Genomic DNA, 20346 nt, shown 5'->3' with positions numbered 1-20346 from the left:
TGTCTGAGTCCCCATAGCTGCATGATTTGCGGCTGCTAGACAGCCTGAATACATGTGGGGATTCCCTCACAAACAGGCAATCCATGCATGCACTCAGGCTGTCAAGCAGCCACAGGGACTCATACAAAGTTTACGAGCACGCCCAAGATACTCGGAGAACACCCAAGCATGCTCGGAAAACTCGAGTAACGAGCACACTCGCTCATCACTAGCCACATTCCATCAGCCTTTGACCATCAAAAGAATCGCCCTGATCAGCAGAAGACCGACCGACCCATGTATTCTCTGGATTTCTACAAAATGACTTGTTTCAGAAGCAAGCTAAAATCCTATAGACTGACTGACAAATGGGAGGGGTCTGGGAGGAAAACATCTCCTTTAGTGTTCCTTTAGTGGTGGGAGAACCTTTTTAGCTACTTCCTGATATCCAGCGTACATGTACAGCGGCTGTCGTATGCGTGAGAGCCGAGTTCGTACCATATACAGTGGATGTCCCATGCGCAAAGGCTGAACTCGTACCATATACAGCCGGCATCTGCTGTATCATGCAGCCGACACCTGCCTCTGAAAGCATCAATGAGACCTAGCGCCGATCGCTGCTGTTTAATCACGTAAATGCTGCCATCAATCTCTTACAGCGACATTGAAGTCGTACAAATCACAGTGGGGGTCCATTCCGATGCCCAATGCGACTGAAGGGTGCAGATGAATTGCCTTGGACCTACTGAAGCCCTGTCGCCATCTTTGTGCTCCTATGCCTGTGGCTGGGATTCATAGGAGATTGCTGCTTTACATTATACTGCAAACCTATAGCACTGTAGTATTTAGTACAAGCGGTCAAACAATGGCAGGAAAAAAAAAAATAGTAATAAAATAGTTTATTGCAAATATAAAAACGCAAATAAGGTTTAATCATCCCACTTTTTCCTCCAAAAAGAAAAAAACCTCTATGAAAATCTAAAACTAATTAACATATTAAAAATCTTAGAGCAAAAAAAATGCCAGAATTGATGTTTTTCAATCACTTGACACTCCGCTCAAAGAATGCAATAGAAAGTGATCTTATTGTATGTACCTTATAATAGTGTCAATAAAACAGTTTGGGAAAAACTAAGCCCTCACCCTGTTGCACTGACAAGAATGACACAAAACAAATTTATCTTATACAAATTGCTTTTTCTTTTAAAGGGAATCGGTTACCAGGTGATTGCCATTTAATCTGAGAGCATAATTTAGGGGCAAAAAACTGTCACTTATTAGGCTGTGTGCTATAGTTTCAATACAATTAGTGTTTTATCAGCAGAAGATTATCACTACAGGACTAGGTCTCACATGCCAGGCAGTCCAGCTAATATGTATAACCACACCCCCCACCACCGACTGGCTGCTTTCTGCCAGGGTACACAGGAAGCAGCCAAATCAGTGGTGTGGGCGGAGTTATACACAGCTCAGCATTCTAAGCACCGATACATCTACAGGACAGAAAACAGAGATTCTATTAAAACTGCATTAAGTAGCCCAGTGCAATCACCTGGAGAATAATGTCTCCAGGTCATTTTTACAGCACAGTGAACGTCGTAAAAACAAAACCCAAAAATACATTAGCGTGATGACCTTTCATTCCACTTGGACTTTATTTTCCTGTTTTTTTTAAGTACATGATATGGTACAATGGTGTAAATACTACAAATTGTCCCACAAGCAAAGAGGCTGGCTGTGCTGAGGGGATGAGAAAACAAAAAAAGTTACAGCTGCTGGAAAAAGCAGACGCAAAAACTAAACATAAGCTGCGTCAGGAAGGGGTTAAGAGGGATATCATTGTGTGCCTCAAAAAATAAATATCTTGACGTAATTCCTAGGCTTTTTTTCTTTTTTTAAGGCCCATACCTTTTCTCGGTACCTACCTTTGCCCCATACTTCGAATAATTCATCTCTGTTAGTGTCACCGGACGTAATTTGTCAATGTCTCCGAAAGCGACGCCAGGGACGTATAATGCACAAACAATGTGGACCCATCTAAAAACGGAGAAAAAAATAAAATACATATTTTTCCTTGCTGTTCAAAATTTTGTTGAAAAAAAAAAATCTATTCTCATAATATATGTACAAAAACAAAGGAAAACAATATATCATAATATACCGTATATATTTATTATATATATTTATATGACCTTGGTCAGATGTGCTTCATTTGAAGTGACATTTAACGTGATACATGAGAAATATACCAGATTGATAAGCCATGGTATATTCTCCTTCATGCTGCCATGTCCTGATCCATCTGCTTTCATCCACAGGTATGTCTGCTGAACCCGCCTCCTAATCCAGAATACTCACTGAACCCTCATGCATTGTTCACCCTCTGTTTTTAATTGCTATGTCTGTTTTTTCCCCTGACTTTAATTCCATGTATCATACTTCAAATTGACTGTATGCATATTGATATGCCCATGCTCCTCACACCTTCCATCTTATCCCACCTCTTTCTTCAACTGTGATGCTAGTCAAATGTCCCATTAACTGCAATCTGTTAATTGCCCCCTGCTGTGAACCGTCCTCCAGCCCCCTTCTCCTCCTCCCTCCCTCACTCACCTGGCTTCATTTCATGGACATTTGAATGGTATAAGGTCAGATATGACCTTGGTCAGATGTGACATCATTAGAAGTGACATATTTAAAGTGATATATGAGAAATATACCAGAAATCGGTCAGAAGTAGTGTTGAGCATTCCGATACCGCAAGTATCGGCCGATACTTGCTGTATCGGAATTCCGATACCGACTTCCGATATTTTTTCAATATCGGAATTCGGCATCGGAATCGGAAGTTCAGTTGATTGACAGCCTGACGTCATCATGATGCGCGGTGTGTGCGCATCATGATGCGCCGTCATTTCGGGCCTTCCGGGGGTCTCTGCCGGCCTGCCGGGGGGCTGTGCCGGCCTGCCGGGGGGCTGTGTGGACTGCCCGGGGTCTGTACCGGCCTGCCGGGGGGCTGTGCCGGCCTGCCGGTGGTCTGTGCACCCTGTGGGGGTCTGTACCGGCCTGCCGGGGGGCTGTGCCGGCCTGCCGGTGGTCTGTGCACCCTGTGGGGGTCTGTACCGGCCTGCCGGGGGGCTGTGCCGGCCTGCCGGGGGGCTGTGCTGATGTCCGGGGGTCTGTGCAAGCATCGTCCGATGGGACTACAAGTCCCATCTGGCGATGCCTGCTACCATGACAGTGATTGACACATTAGCCAATGATGGGACAGTAGTAGTCCCATCATCCGGCTAATGTGTTAAATGTTAAAAAAAAAAAATACTACATACATACTACATGCTACATACATACTACATGCTACATACATACTACATATATACTACATACATACTACATACATGCTACATACATGCTGCATGCTACATACATACTACATACATACTACATGCATGCTACATACATACATGCATGCTACATACATACTACATGCATGCTACATACATACTACATGCATGCTACATGCTACATACATACCACATACATACTACATACATACTACATACTACATATATACTACATGCATGCTACATACATACTACATGCTACATACATACCACATACATACTACATACATACTACATACATACTACATACATACTACATACATACTACATGCATACTACATACATACTACATGCATACTACATACATACTACATGCATGCTACATACATACTACATGCATGCTACATACATACTACATGCTACATACATACCACATACATACTACATACATACTACATACTACATATATACTACATGCATGCTACATACATACTACATGCTACATACATACTACATGCTACATACATACCACATACATGCTACATACATACTACATACATACTACATGCTACATACATACTACATATATACTACATGCATGCTACATACATACTACATACATACCACATACATACCACATACATACTACATGCATACTACATGCATGCTACATACATACTACATGCTACATACATACCACATACATACTACATACATACTACATACATACTACATGCATGCTACATACATACTACATGCTACATACATACCACATACATACTACATATATACTACATACATACTACATGCTACATACATACTACATGCATGCTACATACATACTACATGCTACATACATACCACATACATACTACATACATACTACATACATACTACATACATACTACATGCTACATACATACTACATGCATGCTACATACATACTACATGCTACATACATACCACATACATACTACATACATACTACATATATACTACATGCATGCTACATACATACTACATGCTACATACATACCACATACATACTACATACATACTACATATATACTACATGCATGCTACATACATACTACATATATACTACATGCATGCTACATACATACTGCATGCTACATGCATGCTACATACATACTACATACATACTACATGCTACATACATAACACATATATACTACATACATACAATACATTCATACAATACATACATAGACATACAGTACATATAACATAGAGTAACATACTTACCAATACTTGTCACATTGTTCCCCGAAGCCATTGTCTTTTCCGGAATAAATATTTTTTTTTTTTAAGTGGCGGAGGAATACAGTGCGGAAGGATACCTACCTTCCGTCATTGGATTCCTGCAGCCCGTAGAGAACGGCAGCATCAGCTGATGCTGCCGTTCTCTACCCAAGATCGTCGTGGGACACACTCGTGGACTGCTTTGGATCGTGGGTGAGTATTTTTGTGGTTTGTTATGTTAATATTTATTCCGGAAAAGACAATGGCTTCGGGGAACAATGTGACAAGTATTGGTAAGTATGTTACTCTATGTTATATGTACTGTATGTCTATGTATGTATTGTATGAATGTATTGTATGTATGTAGTATATATGTGGTATGTATGTAGCATGTAGTATGTATGTAGTATGTATGTAGCATGCATGTAGCATGCAGTATGTATGTAGCATGCATGTAGTATATATGTAGTATGTATGTAGCATGTAGTATGTATGTAGCATGCATGTAGTATATATGTAGTATGTATGTAGCATGTAGTATGTATGTAGCATGCATGTAGTATATATGTAGTATGTAGCATGTAGTATGTATGTAGCATGCATGTAGTATATATGTAGTATATATGTAGCATGTAGCATGTATGTAGTATGTATGTGGTATGTATGTAGCATGTAGTATGTATGTAGCATGCATGTAGTATATACGTAGTATGTATGTAGCATGTAGTATGTATGTAGCATGCATGTAGTATATATGTAGTATGTATGTAGCATGTAGTATGTATGTAGCATGCATGTAGTATATATGTAGTATGTATGTAGCATGTATGTAGCATGCATGTAGTATATATGTAGTATGCATGTAGCATGTAGTATGTATGTAGCATGCATGTAGTATATATGTAGTATGTAGCATGTAGTATGTATGTAGCATGCATGTAGTATATATGTAGTATGTAGCATGTAGTATGTATGTAGCATGCATGTAGCATGTACTATGTATGTAGCATGCATGTAGTATATATGTGTTATGTATGTAGCATGTAGCATGCATGTAGCATGCATGTAGTATGTATGTAGTATGTATGTAGTATATATGTGGTATGTATGTAGCATGTAGTATGTATGTAGCATGTAGTATGTATGTAGCATGCATGTAGTATATATGTAGTATGTATGTTGCATGTAGTATTTATGTAGTATGAATGTAGCATGTATGTAGCATGTATGTAGTATGTAGTATGAATGTAGCATGTATGTAGTATGCATGTTGTATGTATGTAGCATGTAATTTTTTTTTTTTTTTTTTACATTCAACACATTAGCCGGATGATAGGACTATTACTGTCCCATCATTGGCTAATGTGTCAATCACTGTCATGGTAGCAGGCATCGCCCGATGGGACTTGTAGTCCCATCGGACGATGCCTGCACAGACCCCCGAAGCCTGCACAGACCACCGGCAGGCCGGCACAGCCCCCCGGCAGGCCGGCACAGCCCCCCGGAGCCTGCACAGACCACCGGCAGGCCGGCACAGCCCCCCGGCAGGCCGGCACAGCCCCCCGGCAGGCCGGCACAGCCCCCCGGCAGGCCGGCACAGCCCCCCGGCAGGCCGGCACAGCCCACCGGAGCCTGCACAGACCACCGGCAGGCCGGCACAGCCCACCGGAGCCTGCACAGACCCCCTGGCAGGCCGGCACAGCCCCCCGAAAGGCCCGTACAGACCCCAGAGAGGCTGTACAAGGGCAGGAAAGGGTTTTTCTTATTCCGATACCGGAAGTCCCATAGACTTGAATGGGACTTCCGGTATCGGAATCGGCGATACCGATACTTTTTTTAAAGATCATCCGATACGATACTTTGAAGTATCGGACGGTATCGCTCAACTCTAGTCAGAAGGTAAGAATAACCACTGCTTTCTTACTTTACTTGCTTTTTTTTTTTTTACTCTGCACTTTAACCATGCTCACATTTGCCATCACCGTTTTTGTTCCACTAATCTTCACTCTCCTTCGCTGTCCCCAAACCCCAGCACCCTCGAACCAAATAACTATCTCCCCCTCTCTCTTACCCCCCCACCTCGCTTTATCTGCAGAAATACTCCTTAACCTCAGAACTCTCCTACTAACATACAAGACGATCACTCTTCTTCACCCACCTGCTTTCCCTTTCTCTGCTTCTTCTCACTGCTGGTGACATATCCCCCAATCCTGGCCCCCCCTGCCTCATACATCCCGCTAATCCTCACCCCTATCTTTCTCACACTAAGACAAACTACCGCAATCCCTCACACTTAAAACCTGTGCCACGTACCCCCTCCCGCACCCTCTTTCTGGAGCACTTTGGAATGCTCGCTCCATCTGCAACAAGCTCCACGTGATCCACAACCTCTTTACCTCCCGCAACCATTCCTTCCTGGCCCTCAATGAGACCTGGCTGACACCCCCTGACACGGCCTCCCCGACCGCACTGAGTTATGGCGGCCTCCACCTTACCCACACTCCTCGCCCAGGCAACAGACAAGGTGGAGGAGTGGGTTTCCTCCTTTCTAAAAACTGCTCCTTCAACCCTATCCAACCCCCACCCTCCCTTATCCTCCCTTCTTTCGAGGTTCACTCTGTCGGTATTTACTCTCCCTCTAATCTCCAAATGGCTGTCATATACCGATCACTGGGCTCAGCCACTGCCTTCATCGACCAATTCTCCACCTGGCTCCTCCACTTTCTCTCTTCTGAAATCCCCACCATCATCATGGGGGACTTCAACATCCCCATTGACACCCACCAGCCTCCAAACTCCTGTCACTTACCTCATTCCTTTGGACTTACTCAGTGGTCCTCCACAGCCACCCACACAGATGGACATAAATTAGACCTCATCTTCACCCACCTCTGTTCCCTATCTAATCTCACAACCTCTCCCTTCCCCCTGACCACCATCTACTCACCTTCTCATCCTTGTCCTTCTCACCTGCCCCCCATGTCCAGCCACTAGCACAACCTCGCAGAAACCTCACACACCTAGACATCCACAGACTCTCAGACTCTCTCCTACCTCTGTCCTCCATATCTTCACTCCACAACACGGACAGTGCCGCCGCTTTTTACAATGCCACCCTCACATCAGCCATAGACTCAGTCGCTCCTCTCATGCATGGCAAAGTGCGACAAACCAATAGGCAACCCTGGCAAAACAACCTCACCAAAAAACTGACAAGCATCCAGGGTCGCGGAGCGGCGTTGGAAGAAAACACGCCTGCCAGACGACTTCACTGCTTTCAAACAAGCTACACTTGCCTTTAAATCAGCCTTCACCTCTGCTAAACAGACCTATTTCACAAACCTTGTATCTTCATTATCCCACAACCCAAAACAACCGTTCAGCACATTCAACTCTCTCCTCTGCCCACCACTGCCACCTCCAACTCCCCTCATCTCTGCTGAGGACTTTGCCACCTACTTCAAAAACAAGATTGACCAAACAAGGCAAACCTTTACAGTTCCACCACCCCAACCACTCCACATACCAGACCTCTGCCCTTCCCTAATAACCTCCCGCTTCAACATCACTGAAGGAGAGCTTACTAGTCTCCTTTCCAAATCACGCCTCACCACCTGTGCACTTGACCCCATCCCTTCCCACCTGCTCCCCAACCTCACTAACATGATCATTCCAGCCCTAACCCATCTCTTCAACCTATCCCTAACTTCTGGTACCTTCCCCTCTGCCTTCAAACATGCCACCATAACACTCATCCTCAAAAAATTAAACCTTGACCCAACTACTATGCCCAGCTATATCACCCCATATCACTGCTCCCGTTTGCTTCCAAACTCCTTGAACAGCATGTCCATGCTTAACTTTCCTCCCACCTCTCATCTAACTCCCTCCTTGACATCCTGCAATCTGGCTTCCACCCCCACCACTCCACTGAAACTTCCCTGACCAAAATTACAAATGACTTACACACAGCCAAAGCTAACAGACAGCTCTCCATCCTCCTCCTTCTTGACCTGTCCTCTGCCTTTGACACAGTTGACCACTTCCTACTGCTACAGATTCTTTCTTCCCTTGGCATCAAAGACCTTGCCCTGTCCTGGATTTCCTCATACCTTTCTGACCTCACATTCAGCGTTTCCCACTGTACCTCCTCATCCCACCCCCTCTCTGTTGGAGTCCCCCAAGGCTCTGTCCTGGGGCCCCTACTTTTTTCCATCTATACTCTTGACCTAGGACAACTCAAAGTCCCATGGCTTCCAGTACCATCTGTATGCAGATGACAATAAGATCTACCTCTCTGGCCCAGAATCCCAGAGTGTCTATCAGCCATATCCTCCTTTTTCATCTCTCGCTTCCTAAAACTGAACGTAGACAAAACTGAACTCATTATCTTTCCTCCATCTCATGTATCTTCCCTACCCGATCTATATATTAAGGTAAACGGCATCATGCTCTCTCCAGCACGTGAAATCCGCTGCCTCGGAGTAACTCTCGACTCTACCCTGTCCTTCAAACCACACGTCCAACCTCCTGTCGCCTCCAACTCAAAAATATTTCCAGAATCCATCCCTTCCTCAGTCCTCAATCTACTAAAACTCTTGCACATGCCCTCATCATCTCCCGCCTTGACTACTGCAACACTCTCCTCTGTGGCCTCCCTGCTAACTTTCTTGCACCACTCCAGTCTGTCCTCAATTCTGCTGCCCGACTAATCCACCTCTCTCCTCGCTACTCCCCTGTCTCCCCCCTCTGCAAATCCCTCTATTGGCTCCCAATTCCCCAACGAATCCAGTTCAAACTACTAACACTGACCTACAAGGCCATCCACAACCTTTCCCCTCCCTATATCTCTGAACTAATCTCCCAATATCTTTCCCTCACATAATCTTCGATCCTCCCAAGACCTCCTATTCTCCTCCACACTTATTCGTTCTTCACACAATCGCCTCCAAGATTTCTCCTGAATATCCCCTATCCTCTGGAATGCCATGCACCTCAAAACGTCCGATTATCCACCACCCTCGGATCCTTCGAACGGAACATGAAAACCCATCTTTTCAGGAAAGCTTACAGCCTGCAAAGACGATTCTGCCGCCTCATCACCACCAGAGCTGCTGCACCCCCGACCTTCTGTCTCTTCCCCACTATCCCACAGAATGTAAGTCCGCAAGGACAGGGTCCCCTCCCCTCTGTACCAGTCCGTCATTGTAAATTTGTTTACTGTTAACGATATCTATAATTTTGCATGTAACCCCCCTTCTCATGTACAACATTATGGAATTAATGGCGCTATATAAATAAATAATAATAATATATATTTTTATTTTTATCCTTGCTCAAAATATTACTTAGACAGAAAAAAAAGACATATCCATTATACATACACAAGTATTAGGCTATGTTCACACGTGTTTTGGCTGCGTTTTTTTGCAGGTATAACCTTCTCTCTTGGCAGTAATAAAACTGCTTAAACAAGTAGGTTTTGCTGAGTTTTTCATTTTTTTTGTCATTTGCCTCTAACAGCCGGGGGTGAAATAGCGATCCATTCATGGCTGTTAACCTGTTAAACGCCGCTGTCTATCTGTGACACCGGCATTTAACTCGAGCTTACCGGAAGCGCCCTGGAAATCCCGCCCATCGGTGACCCCGTCACGTGATCGCGGATCACCGATGGATTGGCATGACAACCAGACGTCTCCAGTTTTGGTCCGATGGGTGTCGCGGTACGGTCCGGCGCCTCACATCTAACGATGACGTCCTCTTCTTTGCTTCCCGTCGTCGCTCCTGCACAGGCGCACTGCTCTGCCCTGTTGAGGGCAGAGAAGAGTACTGTAGTGTGCAGGTGCCGGACCAGGTCAGAGAGGTCAGGCGCCTGCGCACGGCAGTACTTTACTCTGCCCTCAACAGGGCAGGTAAAGTACGCCTGCACCGGAGGACGGGAAGCAAAGAAGAAGACGTCACCGTTAGAAGATGGGAGGCACCGGACTGCTACACCCATCGGACCAAAACCGGACCTGGTCCGCCCCTGGGTGAGTATAATATAACTCATTTTTCTTATCTTTCAGGTTACATCGGGGGCTTATCTACAGTATTACAGAATTCTGTAGATAAGCCCCTGATGGCGGTGCCGGCAGCTGATAGTCGAAAAAATAGGTGACAGATTCCCTTTAAAGAAAAAAGAACTTAGACATGTTTGGTGTCTATGAACTCATAATGACCAGGAGAATCATAATGGCAGGTCAGTTTTAGCATTTAGTGAACACAGTGAAAAAAAACAAAAAAACTGGAATTGCATTTTTTTTTTTGCAATTTCACCGCATTTGGAATTTTTTCCTGTTTTCCAATACACAATATGTTAAAACCAATGGTGTTGTTCTAAAGTACAACTCGTCCCGCAAAAAACAAGCCCTCACATGGCCATTTTGACCGAAACGATAATGCAAAAACGAAAATACCTCAAGTCATGAAGGGGTTAATGCCTGTTCCGAGTTTTCAGCAGCAAAACCTGATGACTGAGTTTTTTGCACTCACTCTTTGCTTTCTATGGGTGAAAAAACGCTGAAAGGAGGGATAAACTGCAGTTTTCAAAAACGCAGAAGTTTTCCAATACATTGAGGGAAAAAACAAACAAAAAAAAACTGTGTGCGCGCATGAGATTTCAGACATCTCATAGCTTTTGCCGGTACTCTAAAACACTGCAAAAATGCAACGTGTGAACAAAGCCTTAAATAGGATGACATTATGATCGTGAACCGATGCAATCTCAGGGTCCTGGATATCAAAGTCCTCACAGAGCTCTAATTTTAATTATTAGTACCAGTGGGGGTAAATGATCGTTCAAAGCAAATTTTAGAGTGATGATAATAAAAAAGAAACCAACACCTTCTGCTTACACACTTAGGACGTCCTGGCCCAAATGTAATTTGTCCCTGACGTTCCGCACAATTGGCTCGGATAAATGATGCAGCATAATACGTATCTATAAGAGGAGACCCGCGATGGGCGCCAACGCTCGGCCTAATGTCCCTAACAGCCGGGGAGGGCGGGGGGGGATTATGCTTTCGGAGATGTATGATCGGAGGTTAATCCAACCCCGGGTCCGTATCCTGCAGAGTTCAATATAAAGATACACATCTTCTACAAGCAGCTGCTTCTCTATTTAATGTGCACGTTCTGTTCATGCTCCACTGCTGGTATATTAAATGCTGCTCCACTCTGTAGGAGTTTACTGTGATAAACCTACCAGCTGGCTGAATCCTTCATACTGACCTTCTTCCAACGGCTTTCTGCATGGCCTGCCCTGAGTAAAAATTACAAATGCTGTTTTCCTACCAAATTATAGTTTTTTGCCCTTTATGTTATTTTATTTTTATTTGCCCTTTATTTTATATTTTTTTTTTTACTTTTACATTTCCTTTTCTGTCCATTTTTGCTTTTATGTTTAGTTTTTATTTTTTCTTACTATTTCACGCTATTGTTCTTCGATTTCTTTTTAACATTTTATTAGTCATGCTTAGATTTTACCTTTTAACTGTTTCTTTTTTTGATGTTCATTTTGTCATAAGACTTCAACTCAATGTTTCCCTCTTCAATTTGATGTTTTTTCTTTTACATTTTCTCTTTTAAAATAATTCCTTTCTTGGCATTTTTTGGCTTTAGCTAACATTTTTTTTCCTCTCTAAAATATATATATATATATATATATATATATATATATATATATATATATATATATATATATATTATATTATATAAAAAAAAAAATTTTAATTTCAGTTTCTGCCAGTTTTCTTTTTATCGTTCATTGTCCCCCAACTTTTTATTTGCGTTTACCTTAATATTTTTCTTTTGTGATTACCCTTCCATTAAACATTTTATTTTTCGGTCTTTGGGGACAAATTATTACATTTTTACCTTATTTTATGTAATTGTAGGTATTTTGTCTTTATATCATTTACCTTCCTATATGGTTTTATTTTATTTTTCCTAATGGTTTGAGCATTTTTTTTATATTTTATATTTGGTCATTTCTGTATTAAAACTTTTATTTTAGTTTTTTATCATTTGCCTTTTTTTAGCCTTTTGCTTTTATTTAGATTTTTTTTTCTTTTTTTGCTCTTTTTCTTAATGTTTATTTTTTTTTTCCTTTTTACAGTGCAGCAAAAGAATCCATTTTGGGTAAATTTGGCATCCACTGACAAACTGGAGCCAAGATGTAAGTAGAACATAATTCATTAGCGTTGATGTGTTTTTATACTTGTTTTTGACCTATATTTTTGTTTTGTTTGTTTTTTTTACTTTTTTTTGGTAGTGCTAAAAAAAACTGAATGGTAGTAGTTTCTTAAAAGAAGACAAAGTAGAAAATAAAAATACGGTAAGTGAAGTTAAGAGTCTTCCAATTTGAGCGCAGATGCGCCATCGGCTGTTCGCTTAGTAGTCTTGCTTGCTATGGTGGCACATGGTCCAAAATCTTGTAATTAAGACAAATTGGGTAATCAGAGAAGAATAATCCTCCCTTTTGGTTTCTCATCTATTTCATTTACAGCTATGATGACAGATGTTGAATTAGACAATGAAAAAGGATCAGAATCCACATCAGAAAAAGTAACTGAACCAACATAAAAAACAAAAAGGAAATAGTGTGGAAAAAAATAAAAACAACACACACAAACAAACAATACACACAGAAATATATACATACACAGTGATCAGCATAAATAAGCACACCCCAACAGATTTGTCAGAAAACCTTTAGTTTCCTTCCAAAATCAACATCTTCTTCTATGGGACACCGAGCTACAAAATTCTCCCACAAGTGTGGACCATTGATTGCAAGCAAGTTTTGTTATTTTGCACACCAAAGAAAGGAAATTTCCCTAAAAAATTCATTCATGACCATGTTGCAAAAATGAGTACAGTTTTAGGAGCAAAGCTAAAAGTTTAGATTACAAAATTCTAATTAACAAGAATTCAACCACAGATGAGTAATTATTCCAGCAAGACCGGTGACTATAAAAAAGGCTTTTTTGCTGTCAGCAATGGCACCACATGGAAGAGAAAGGTAACAAGAACGGATAATGAAATTAATTCCTTTACACAAGAAAGGTAAAAGCTACAAGATCACTAAAACTTAGTCAAAATACTGGAGCAAAATTGAAATAAAAATGTAATAGAAGGAAGTGCAAAAATCTCACTGACATGTCCAAGTTGACCACGGAAGTTAAAGGAGTTGTCCACTGCTAGGACAACCCCTTCTTAATCAAAATGTTTGGCCCCCATAAAATAATGAAGCCTGTACTCGCCACTTGTGTCCGCGCCGTTTCCGCGGAGTCGGCACTCGCTCTCAGAGGTTCTCGTGCGATTGTTGTGACACGTGACGGGGAAGCCTAATCAGCGCTGGCGTCACTGTCCCCGCATTCGGACGTTTGAACAAGAAGAGGAGGACCAGGCTGGAGCTCATCTCTGACTTCGTCTTCATGCTCAAAACGTCCGAAAGCGGGGACAGTGACGCCAGCATGGGTTGCACACCGCCATCATGTGTCACAACAATTCAGGGGAAAGCGAGTGCCGACACTGCGGCAACTTCGCTGACACGGGAGGCGAGGATAAGCTTTATTATGTTATCGGGGCCAAGTGTGGGGTATGAGAAGAGGTTGTCCAAGTAGTGGACAACTTATTTAACATTTAAACAGGAGCATCTTCCAATGAGAAGAGGGAAGAAAATAGAATTAGACTTCCCGGTAATTCGGTTTCTAGAAACCTTCCACGACAGCATAGGAGGTTGTCTCCACGCCCTAATGAGGGACAGGAAGCACGAGAGGTTAAAAGGTCCCTCCCATCTCCCTCTCAACAGTGACTTATAACAACACCGTAGCACCGGTTACCTTTAGATTCTCAGAATTTGTCCAAGAATACAGGGAGGGAAATAGTGCTGTCGTGGAAGGTATCTAGAAACCGAATTACCAGTAAGTCTAATTCTATTTTCTATAGCAACCTTCCATGACAGCATAGGAGGCATAACAACCTATACTGCACTAGGGCGGGACAACAGCCTGAAGAACCTTTCGGCCAAAGACTAAATCCCTGTTGGATACTAGGTCCAACCTATAGTGTTTAGTGAAGGTATGTAACGAAGACCAAGTTGCTGCCCTACAGATCTGCTCTGAGGATGCGCCTGCCCTCTCAGCCCACGAAGCAGAGGTAGATCGTGTTGAATGAGCCTTGATCCCCGTTGGGGGTGAGATGTTCTGCGCCAGATATGCTTCTGATATGGCCTTTTTGATCCAATTGGCAATAGTGTTCTTTGCCACCTTCTTTCCTTTGTTTGGACCAGACACATGGATAAACAGGTTGTGGTCGATTCTGTAGGGTTTAGTGTAATCTAAGTAGTGAAGAACTATGCGCCTTATATCCAGCATATGAAACACCTCCTCTTTAGGGTTCGCTGGGTTTTGACAAAATGAGGGAAGAATTATACTCTGAGACCTATGAAAGTCAGACACAACCTTTGGCAGAAAGGCTGGATCAGGGGAGAGAACTATGGAATCGTCTCTAATGGATAGGTAGGGCTCTCTAATTGAAAGAGCCTGGAGCTCTCCTATACGCCTTGCTGAGGTTATTGCTACAAGGAAAGCCGTTTTACAAGAGATGAGCTGAGAAGTACAAGATGATAGGGGCTCAAAGGGTGGTTGAGTGAGCCCTTTAAGCACCACATTCAAGTCCCATGATGGAATGACAACCTGTTTTTTTGGATGTAGCCTAGTGGCTGATGTCATGAATCATTTTATCCACCTGTGACTGGCCAAGTCGCAGTCGAACATAGAGCTTAAGGCCGAGACCTGTACCTTCAGTGTGCTAGGCTTTAGGCCTAACTCAAGCCCCTTCTGTAATAAATCCAAGATATGGGAGATGTTAGGGTTTTCTGGGTCAGGCAAATCTGGCAGACACCATGAGGAAAATTTTTTCCATATCTTGTTGTATATGGTATTGGTGCCTGGTTTCCGAGATTTCTGAAGGGTTTCGATTACTGCCTCTGATAGACCCTTGGCCCTCAGGATCTGGGTCTCAGTAACAAGGCCGCCAACTTCATTCGCCGAAGATTTGGATGATGTAGGGGGCCCTGCAGGAGGAGGTCGTCTTCCAGGGGAAGGAGGAGCGGCCCGTCTACCTGGAGCTCTGTAATTAAAGAATACCAGCTCCTCTTCGGCCATAGCGGAGCTACCAGGATGGTTTGGTGCTTTGATTGGGTCATCGAGGAGGTGAGCAAGACCAAGCTAAGCCACAGAAAAAAAAAAAAAAGAGAGGTTGGTAACTAAGCGGATTGCAGACCCCTGATCCTATCCACACAACTAGCAGTAGCCGTGGAGCATACCTACGATGATCCTAGACGCCTCGACACAGCCAGAGAGCTAAATAAGCCTAAAACCAGAAAGGGGAAATCTAAACTGCCCCGGAGCAGACCCCAAAGGAATAGATAGCCCCCAAACATATATTGTCGGTGAGACAAGATGAAAACACAAACGCAGGTAGCAAAATAGACTGAGCAAACGATGGGGCCCACACTAACTAGACAGGACAGGAAAGGAAAGACACTGTCTGCAATCATGCAAAAAAACCTGCAAAAAATGTCCAACACGTCTGATAGAAAAATACTGAAGTCGCACGACTTCGCCCACTATATCAGCACTCTGGTATATTCTGAAAGCAGGGCAAAAAGAGGCCAGTCTAATAAGGGACAAAAACAAACTGGCACAAGCAGTATCATATGGATGGAGATTCAGCACAGCCTCAGCGGGAGCTGGCTGACCACACAAAACTGAAATAGACAAAACCAGATCAAATGTGAACAATAGCAAAAGAACACTTAGCTGATAATGCAGGGACTGAGCTGGAAACTAAGAAAATGGAAAATGAGGATGAATGAACTCATGCAGATCAACATCCAACACTGCGGAGACACCATCACATGTTTCTCAATGCAGTGATGCTAGAGCAATGCCCCATTCCTTATGGGAAATATGCAAAAACATGTAAACCAAGAGCCGCGGAGACACCGTCACATGTTTCTCAACGCAAGCAATGACTAGCCAGGTCTTTCACCGGGAAGGAACAACCACGGGAAGGGCAGTCTCCAATGAAGGAAACCACCTATGTCAAAAAATGGTCTCCATCTACAGACAGCTGTTTCGGGGTTTTTGCCCCTCATCAGTGTGGAGTAGGAAACTGGCTAGTAGGAGCAATGCCTAGTAAAAGACTGTGAAAAATGAGGATGAATGAACTCATGGACATCAACATCCAACACTGCGGAGACACCATCACGTTTCTCAACGCAGTGATGCTAGAGCAATGCCCCCATCCCTTATGGGAAATATGCAAAAACATGTAAATCAAGAGCCGCGGAGACACCATCACATGTTTCTCAACGCAAGCAATGACTAGCCAGGTCTTTCACCGGGAAGGAACAACCACGGGAAGGGCAGTCTCCAATGAAGGAAACCACCTATGCCAAAACATGGTATCCATCCACAGACAGCTGTGTCTGGGTTTTTGCCCCTCATCAGTGTGGAAAATGAATCCCATATTTCCCATAAGGGATGGGGCATTGCTCTAGCATCACTGCGTTGAGAAACATGTGATGGTGTCTCCGCAGTGTTGGATGTTGATCTCCATGAGTTCATTCATCCTCATTTTTCACAGTCTTTTACTAGGCATAGCTCCTACTAGCCAGTTTTCTACTCCACAATGATGAGGGGCAAAAACCCTGAAACAGCTGTCTGTGGATGGATACCATGTTTTGGCATAGGTAGTTTCCTTCATTGGAGACTGCCCTTCCCGTGGTTGTTCCTTCCCGGTGAAAGACCTGGCTAGTCATTGCTTGCGTTGAGAAACATGTGATGATGTCTCCACGGCTCTTGATTTACATGAGCTGGAAACTAAGACCTCAGGAGGCAGGAAAAAAAGTCACCAGTAGGGATAGAGGGAGTCGGCTGTCTTAAATCCAGTCAGAAACTCCAGATCTCCAATTGTCCTCCACATTATCAGGTGGCAAGCCTCTGTTAATCAGATCAGCTCCATTACATCCAATAACCACCAGAGGGAGCCCAGAAAGCGAACTCGCGACCCCTCTGTCAATATAACCAGCTCCACTACCTTCACTAGTAACCAGAGGTAGGCCAGAAAGCGAATTCACAACAGTTTGGGTTTGGTCTTCTCGGATCTTCCTCAGGGTTGCGGCAAGGATTGGAATCGGCAGGAAAGCGTATGCCAGACGAAACTCCCACTTGTGGGCAAAGGCATCTACCCCCATGGATCTGTCCCTGGGGTTCAGGGAGAAGTAGCTCTCTACCTGGGCATTTTTGCTCGATGCTAGTAGATTCACCTCCGGAAGACCCCACCTGTTCACCAGCCTCTGAAAGATACTTACATTCAGACTCCATTCGCCAGGCTGGATACATCTTCTGCTCAGGAAGTCTGCCTGAAGATTGGAGGTCCCCTTTAGGTGGACTGCTGTTAGTGAAAGAAGGTGCTTTTCTGCCCAGGAAAATATTCGGCCTGAGAGGCCCTCTAGGCTCCTGGATCTTGTGCTGCCCTGGTGTCTGAGGTGAGCCACTGTCGTCACGTTGTCGGAGTAGACCTTGATATGTTGGCCCTGGACTAGGTGTCCCGCAGCCAAGAGAGCTTCTTCCACTGCTTTCAGCTCTCTGCAGTTTGAAGATCTTGCACTCAATTCCCGATTCCACAACCCCTGGAACGGCTGCCGGGACACTACGGCTTCCCAGCCCTTCTTGCTGGCATCTGATGTTAACGTGACCAAGGGGATCCGGGACCAGCTGACACAGATTTATGTGGTCCATCCACCATGCTAGTGAAGCTTTCACTTTCCCTGGGGTCTGGACTCTCTTGCTCAGGCAGGTGTGATCTCTGTTTTTCCCTTTCGGCTGGGATGACTGGTTCTGGGGGGCTCGAAAAAAAACGCTTCTTTGGGGCTTTCTGTTCAGGAAGCATTTTCTTTTTGTCTGTGGCCTTTTCAAGGATTTCGTCCAAGGCTGGGCCAAAGAAGTGTTCACCCTTGAAGGGTAAAGAACAGAGCTTAATTTTGGTGGTAACATCCCGGCTCCATGTTTTAAGCCAGAGGGCTCGTCTGGCAGAATTAGACTGTACCATAGACCTGGCAGAGGTACGGATTATCTCCATAGATGCATTTGCCAAGAAGCCTGTAGCCCTCTGTAGTATGGGGAGGGAGTTAAGAAGGTAGCCCCTTGAGGTCCCTCGAGAAATATGATTCTCTAGCTCCTCTCTCCACTGGAAGAGAGATCTAGAAACGCACGTGGAAGCAATCCCTGATTTTAAGGCAGAGGTTTCCCAGGCTTTCCTTAGGAGGCTCTCTGCCTTACGGTCCATCAGATCCCTAAGTTGGGATACATCGTCAAATGGAAGGACTGTCTTCTTCACCACTCTTGCCACTTGGACATCAACTTTCGGGATGTCCCATTTAAACGCATCTCCCTCCAGGGGGAATCTAAGCCTGAGTTCCGATGGAGCCGAATAGCGTTTCTCTGGGTACTCACATTCTTGGGAGATCATATCCACTATGCTCCTATGTACCGGGAACCCTGTTTGTTTGGGCCCTTCAAACCCCCCAAACATTTGAACCCCTCTCCATAATCTTTGAAAATTCTTGGAGAACAGGAGAAGTGCCAGAAGACTGGAGAAGAGCAAATGTTGTTCCTATCTTCAAAAAGGGGAAGAAGGTGGACCCAGGCAACTATAGGCCGGTGAGTCTGACTTCTATACCAGGAAAGATCTTTGAACAAATTATTAAACAACATGTATGTCAATACCTGGATAAGAATGAAGTGATTAAACAGAGTCAGCATGGGTTTCTAACTAATAAGTCATGTCAGACTAACTTAATTTCCTTCTATGACGGTATCACTGATTGGGTGGATCAAGGAAATGCTGTAGATATAGTATATCTTGACTTCAGCAAAGCATTTGACAAAGTCTCTCATACAATCCTTATTGAAAAAATGACTAAGTATGGAATGGACAAGGCAACTGTTAGGTGGATTCATAATTGGCTTAGTGATCGGACCCAAAGAGTGGTCGTAAATGGCTGCACATCCAGTTGGAAGAATGTCTCAAGTGGGGTACCACAGGGCTCTGTCCTGGGCCCTGTATTGTTCAACATCTTTATCAACGATTTAGATGAAGGAATTGAGGGTAAACTGATTAAATTTGCTGATGACACAAAGCTAGGAGGGATAGCTAATACTAGAGAAGAGAGAGAGAGGATTCAAAAAGATTTAAATAAACTGGAGAAGTGGGCAGCAACTAACAGAATGGTTTTTAACAGGGAGAAATGCAAAGTACTACATCTGGGCAATAAAAATGAAAAAAGCATATATAGAATGGGAGGAATAGGGCTAAGTGACAGCACATGTGAAAAAGACTTGGGTATACTAATAGATCACAGACTGAATATGAGTCAACAGTGTGATGCAGCAGCAAAAAAGGCAAATGCAATTCTAGGATGTATTAACAGAAGCATACAGTCTAGATCACGTGAAGTCATTATTTCCCTCTACTCCTCTTTGGTCAGACCTCATCTGGAATATTGTGTCCAGTTTTGGGCACCACATTTTAAAAAAGACATCAACAAACTGGAGCAAGTTCAGAAAAGAGCGACCAGAATGGTGACCGGTCTGCAAACCCTGTCTTATGAGGAAAGGTTGCAGGATTTGGGAATGTTTAGTTTGCA

General features: G+C 43.6%; 1 protein-coding gene across 9 annotated transcripts in view; it reads right to left on the bottom strand.

Annotated features, from left to right (window-relative positions):
- Positions 1-20346, bottom strand: part of PHF14 (PHD finger protein 14) — a 311444-nt gene that overhangs the window by 231692 nt on the left and 59406 nt on the right. For all 9 annotated transcript variants that reach the window (XR_012233474.1, XM_073582107.1, XM_073582108.1 and 6 more), the window contains exon 6: positions 1905-2016. Coding sequence is in view for 8 of the 9 variants with exons in the window: in XM_073582107.1 (XP_073438208.1) it covers positions 1905-2016 (112 nt within the window). In the remaining variant the exon portion in view is untranslated. The remainder of the gene's footprint in view (positions 1-1904; positions 2017-20346) is intronic.

This window comes from Dendrobates tinctorius, unplaced genomic scaffold, assembly GCF_039654945.1.
Source record: "Dendrobates tinctorius isolate UK_male_01 unplaced genomic scaffold, ASM3965494v1 ptg000070l, whole genome shotgun sequence".
NCBI classification, from domain to species: Eukaryota; Metazoa; Chordata; class Amphibia; order Anura; family Dendrobatidae; genus Dendrobates; species Dendrobates tinctorius.
Note: the sequence above shows the minus strand (reverse complement) of the source record. Positions and strands in the feature narration are given on the sequence as shown.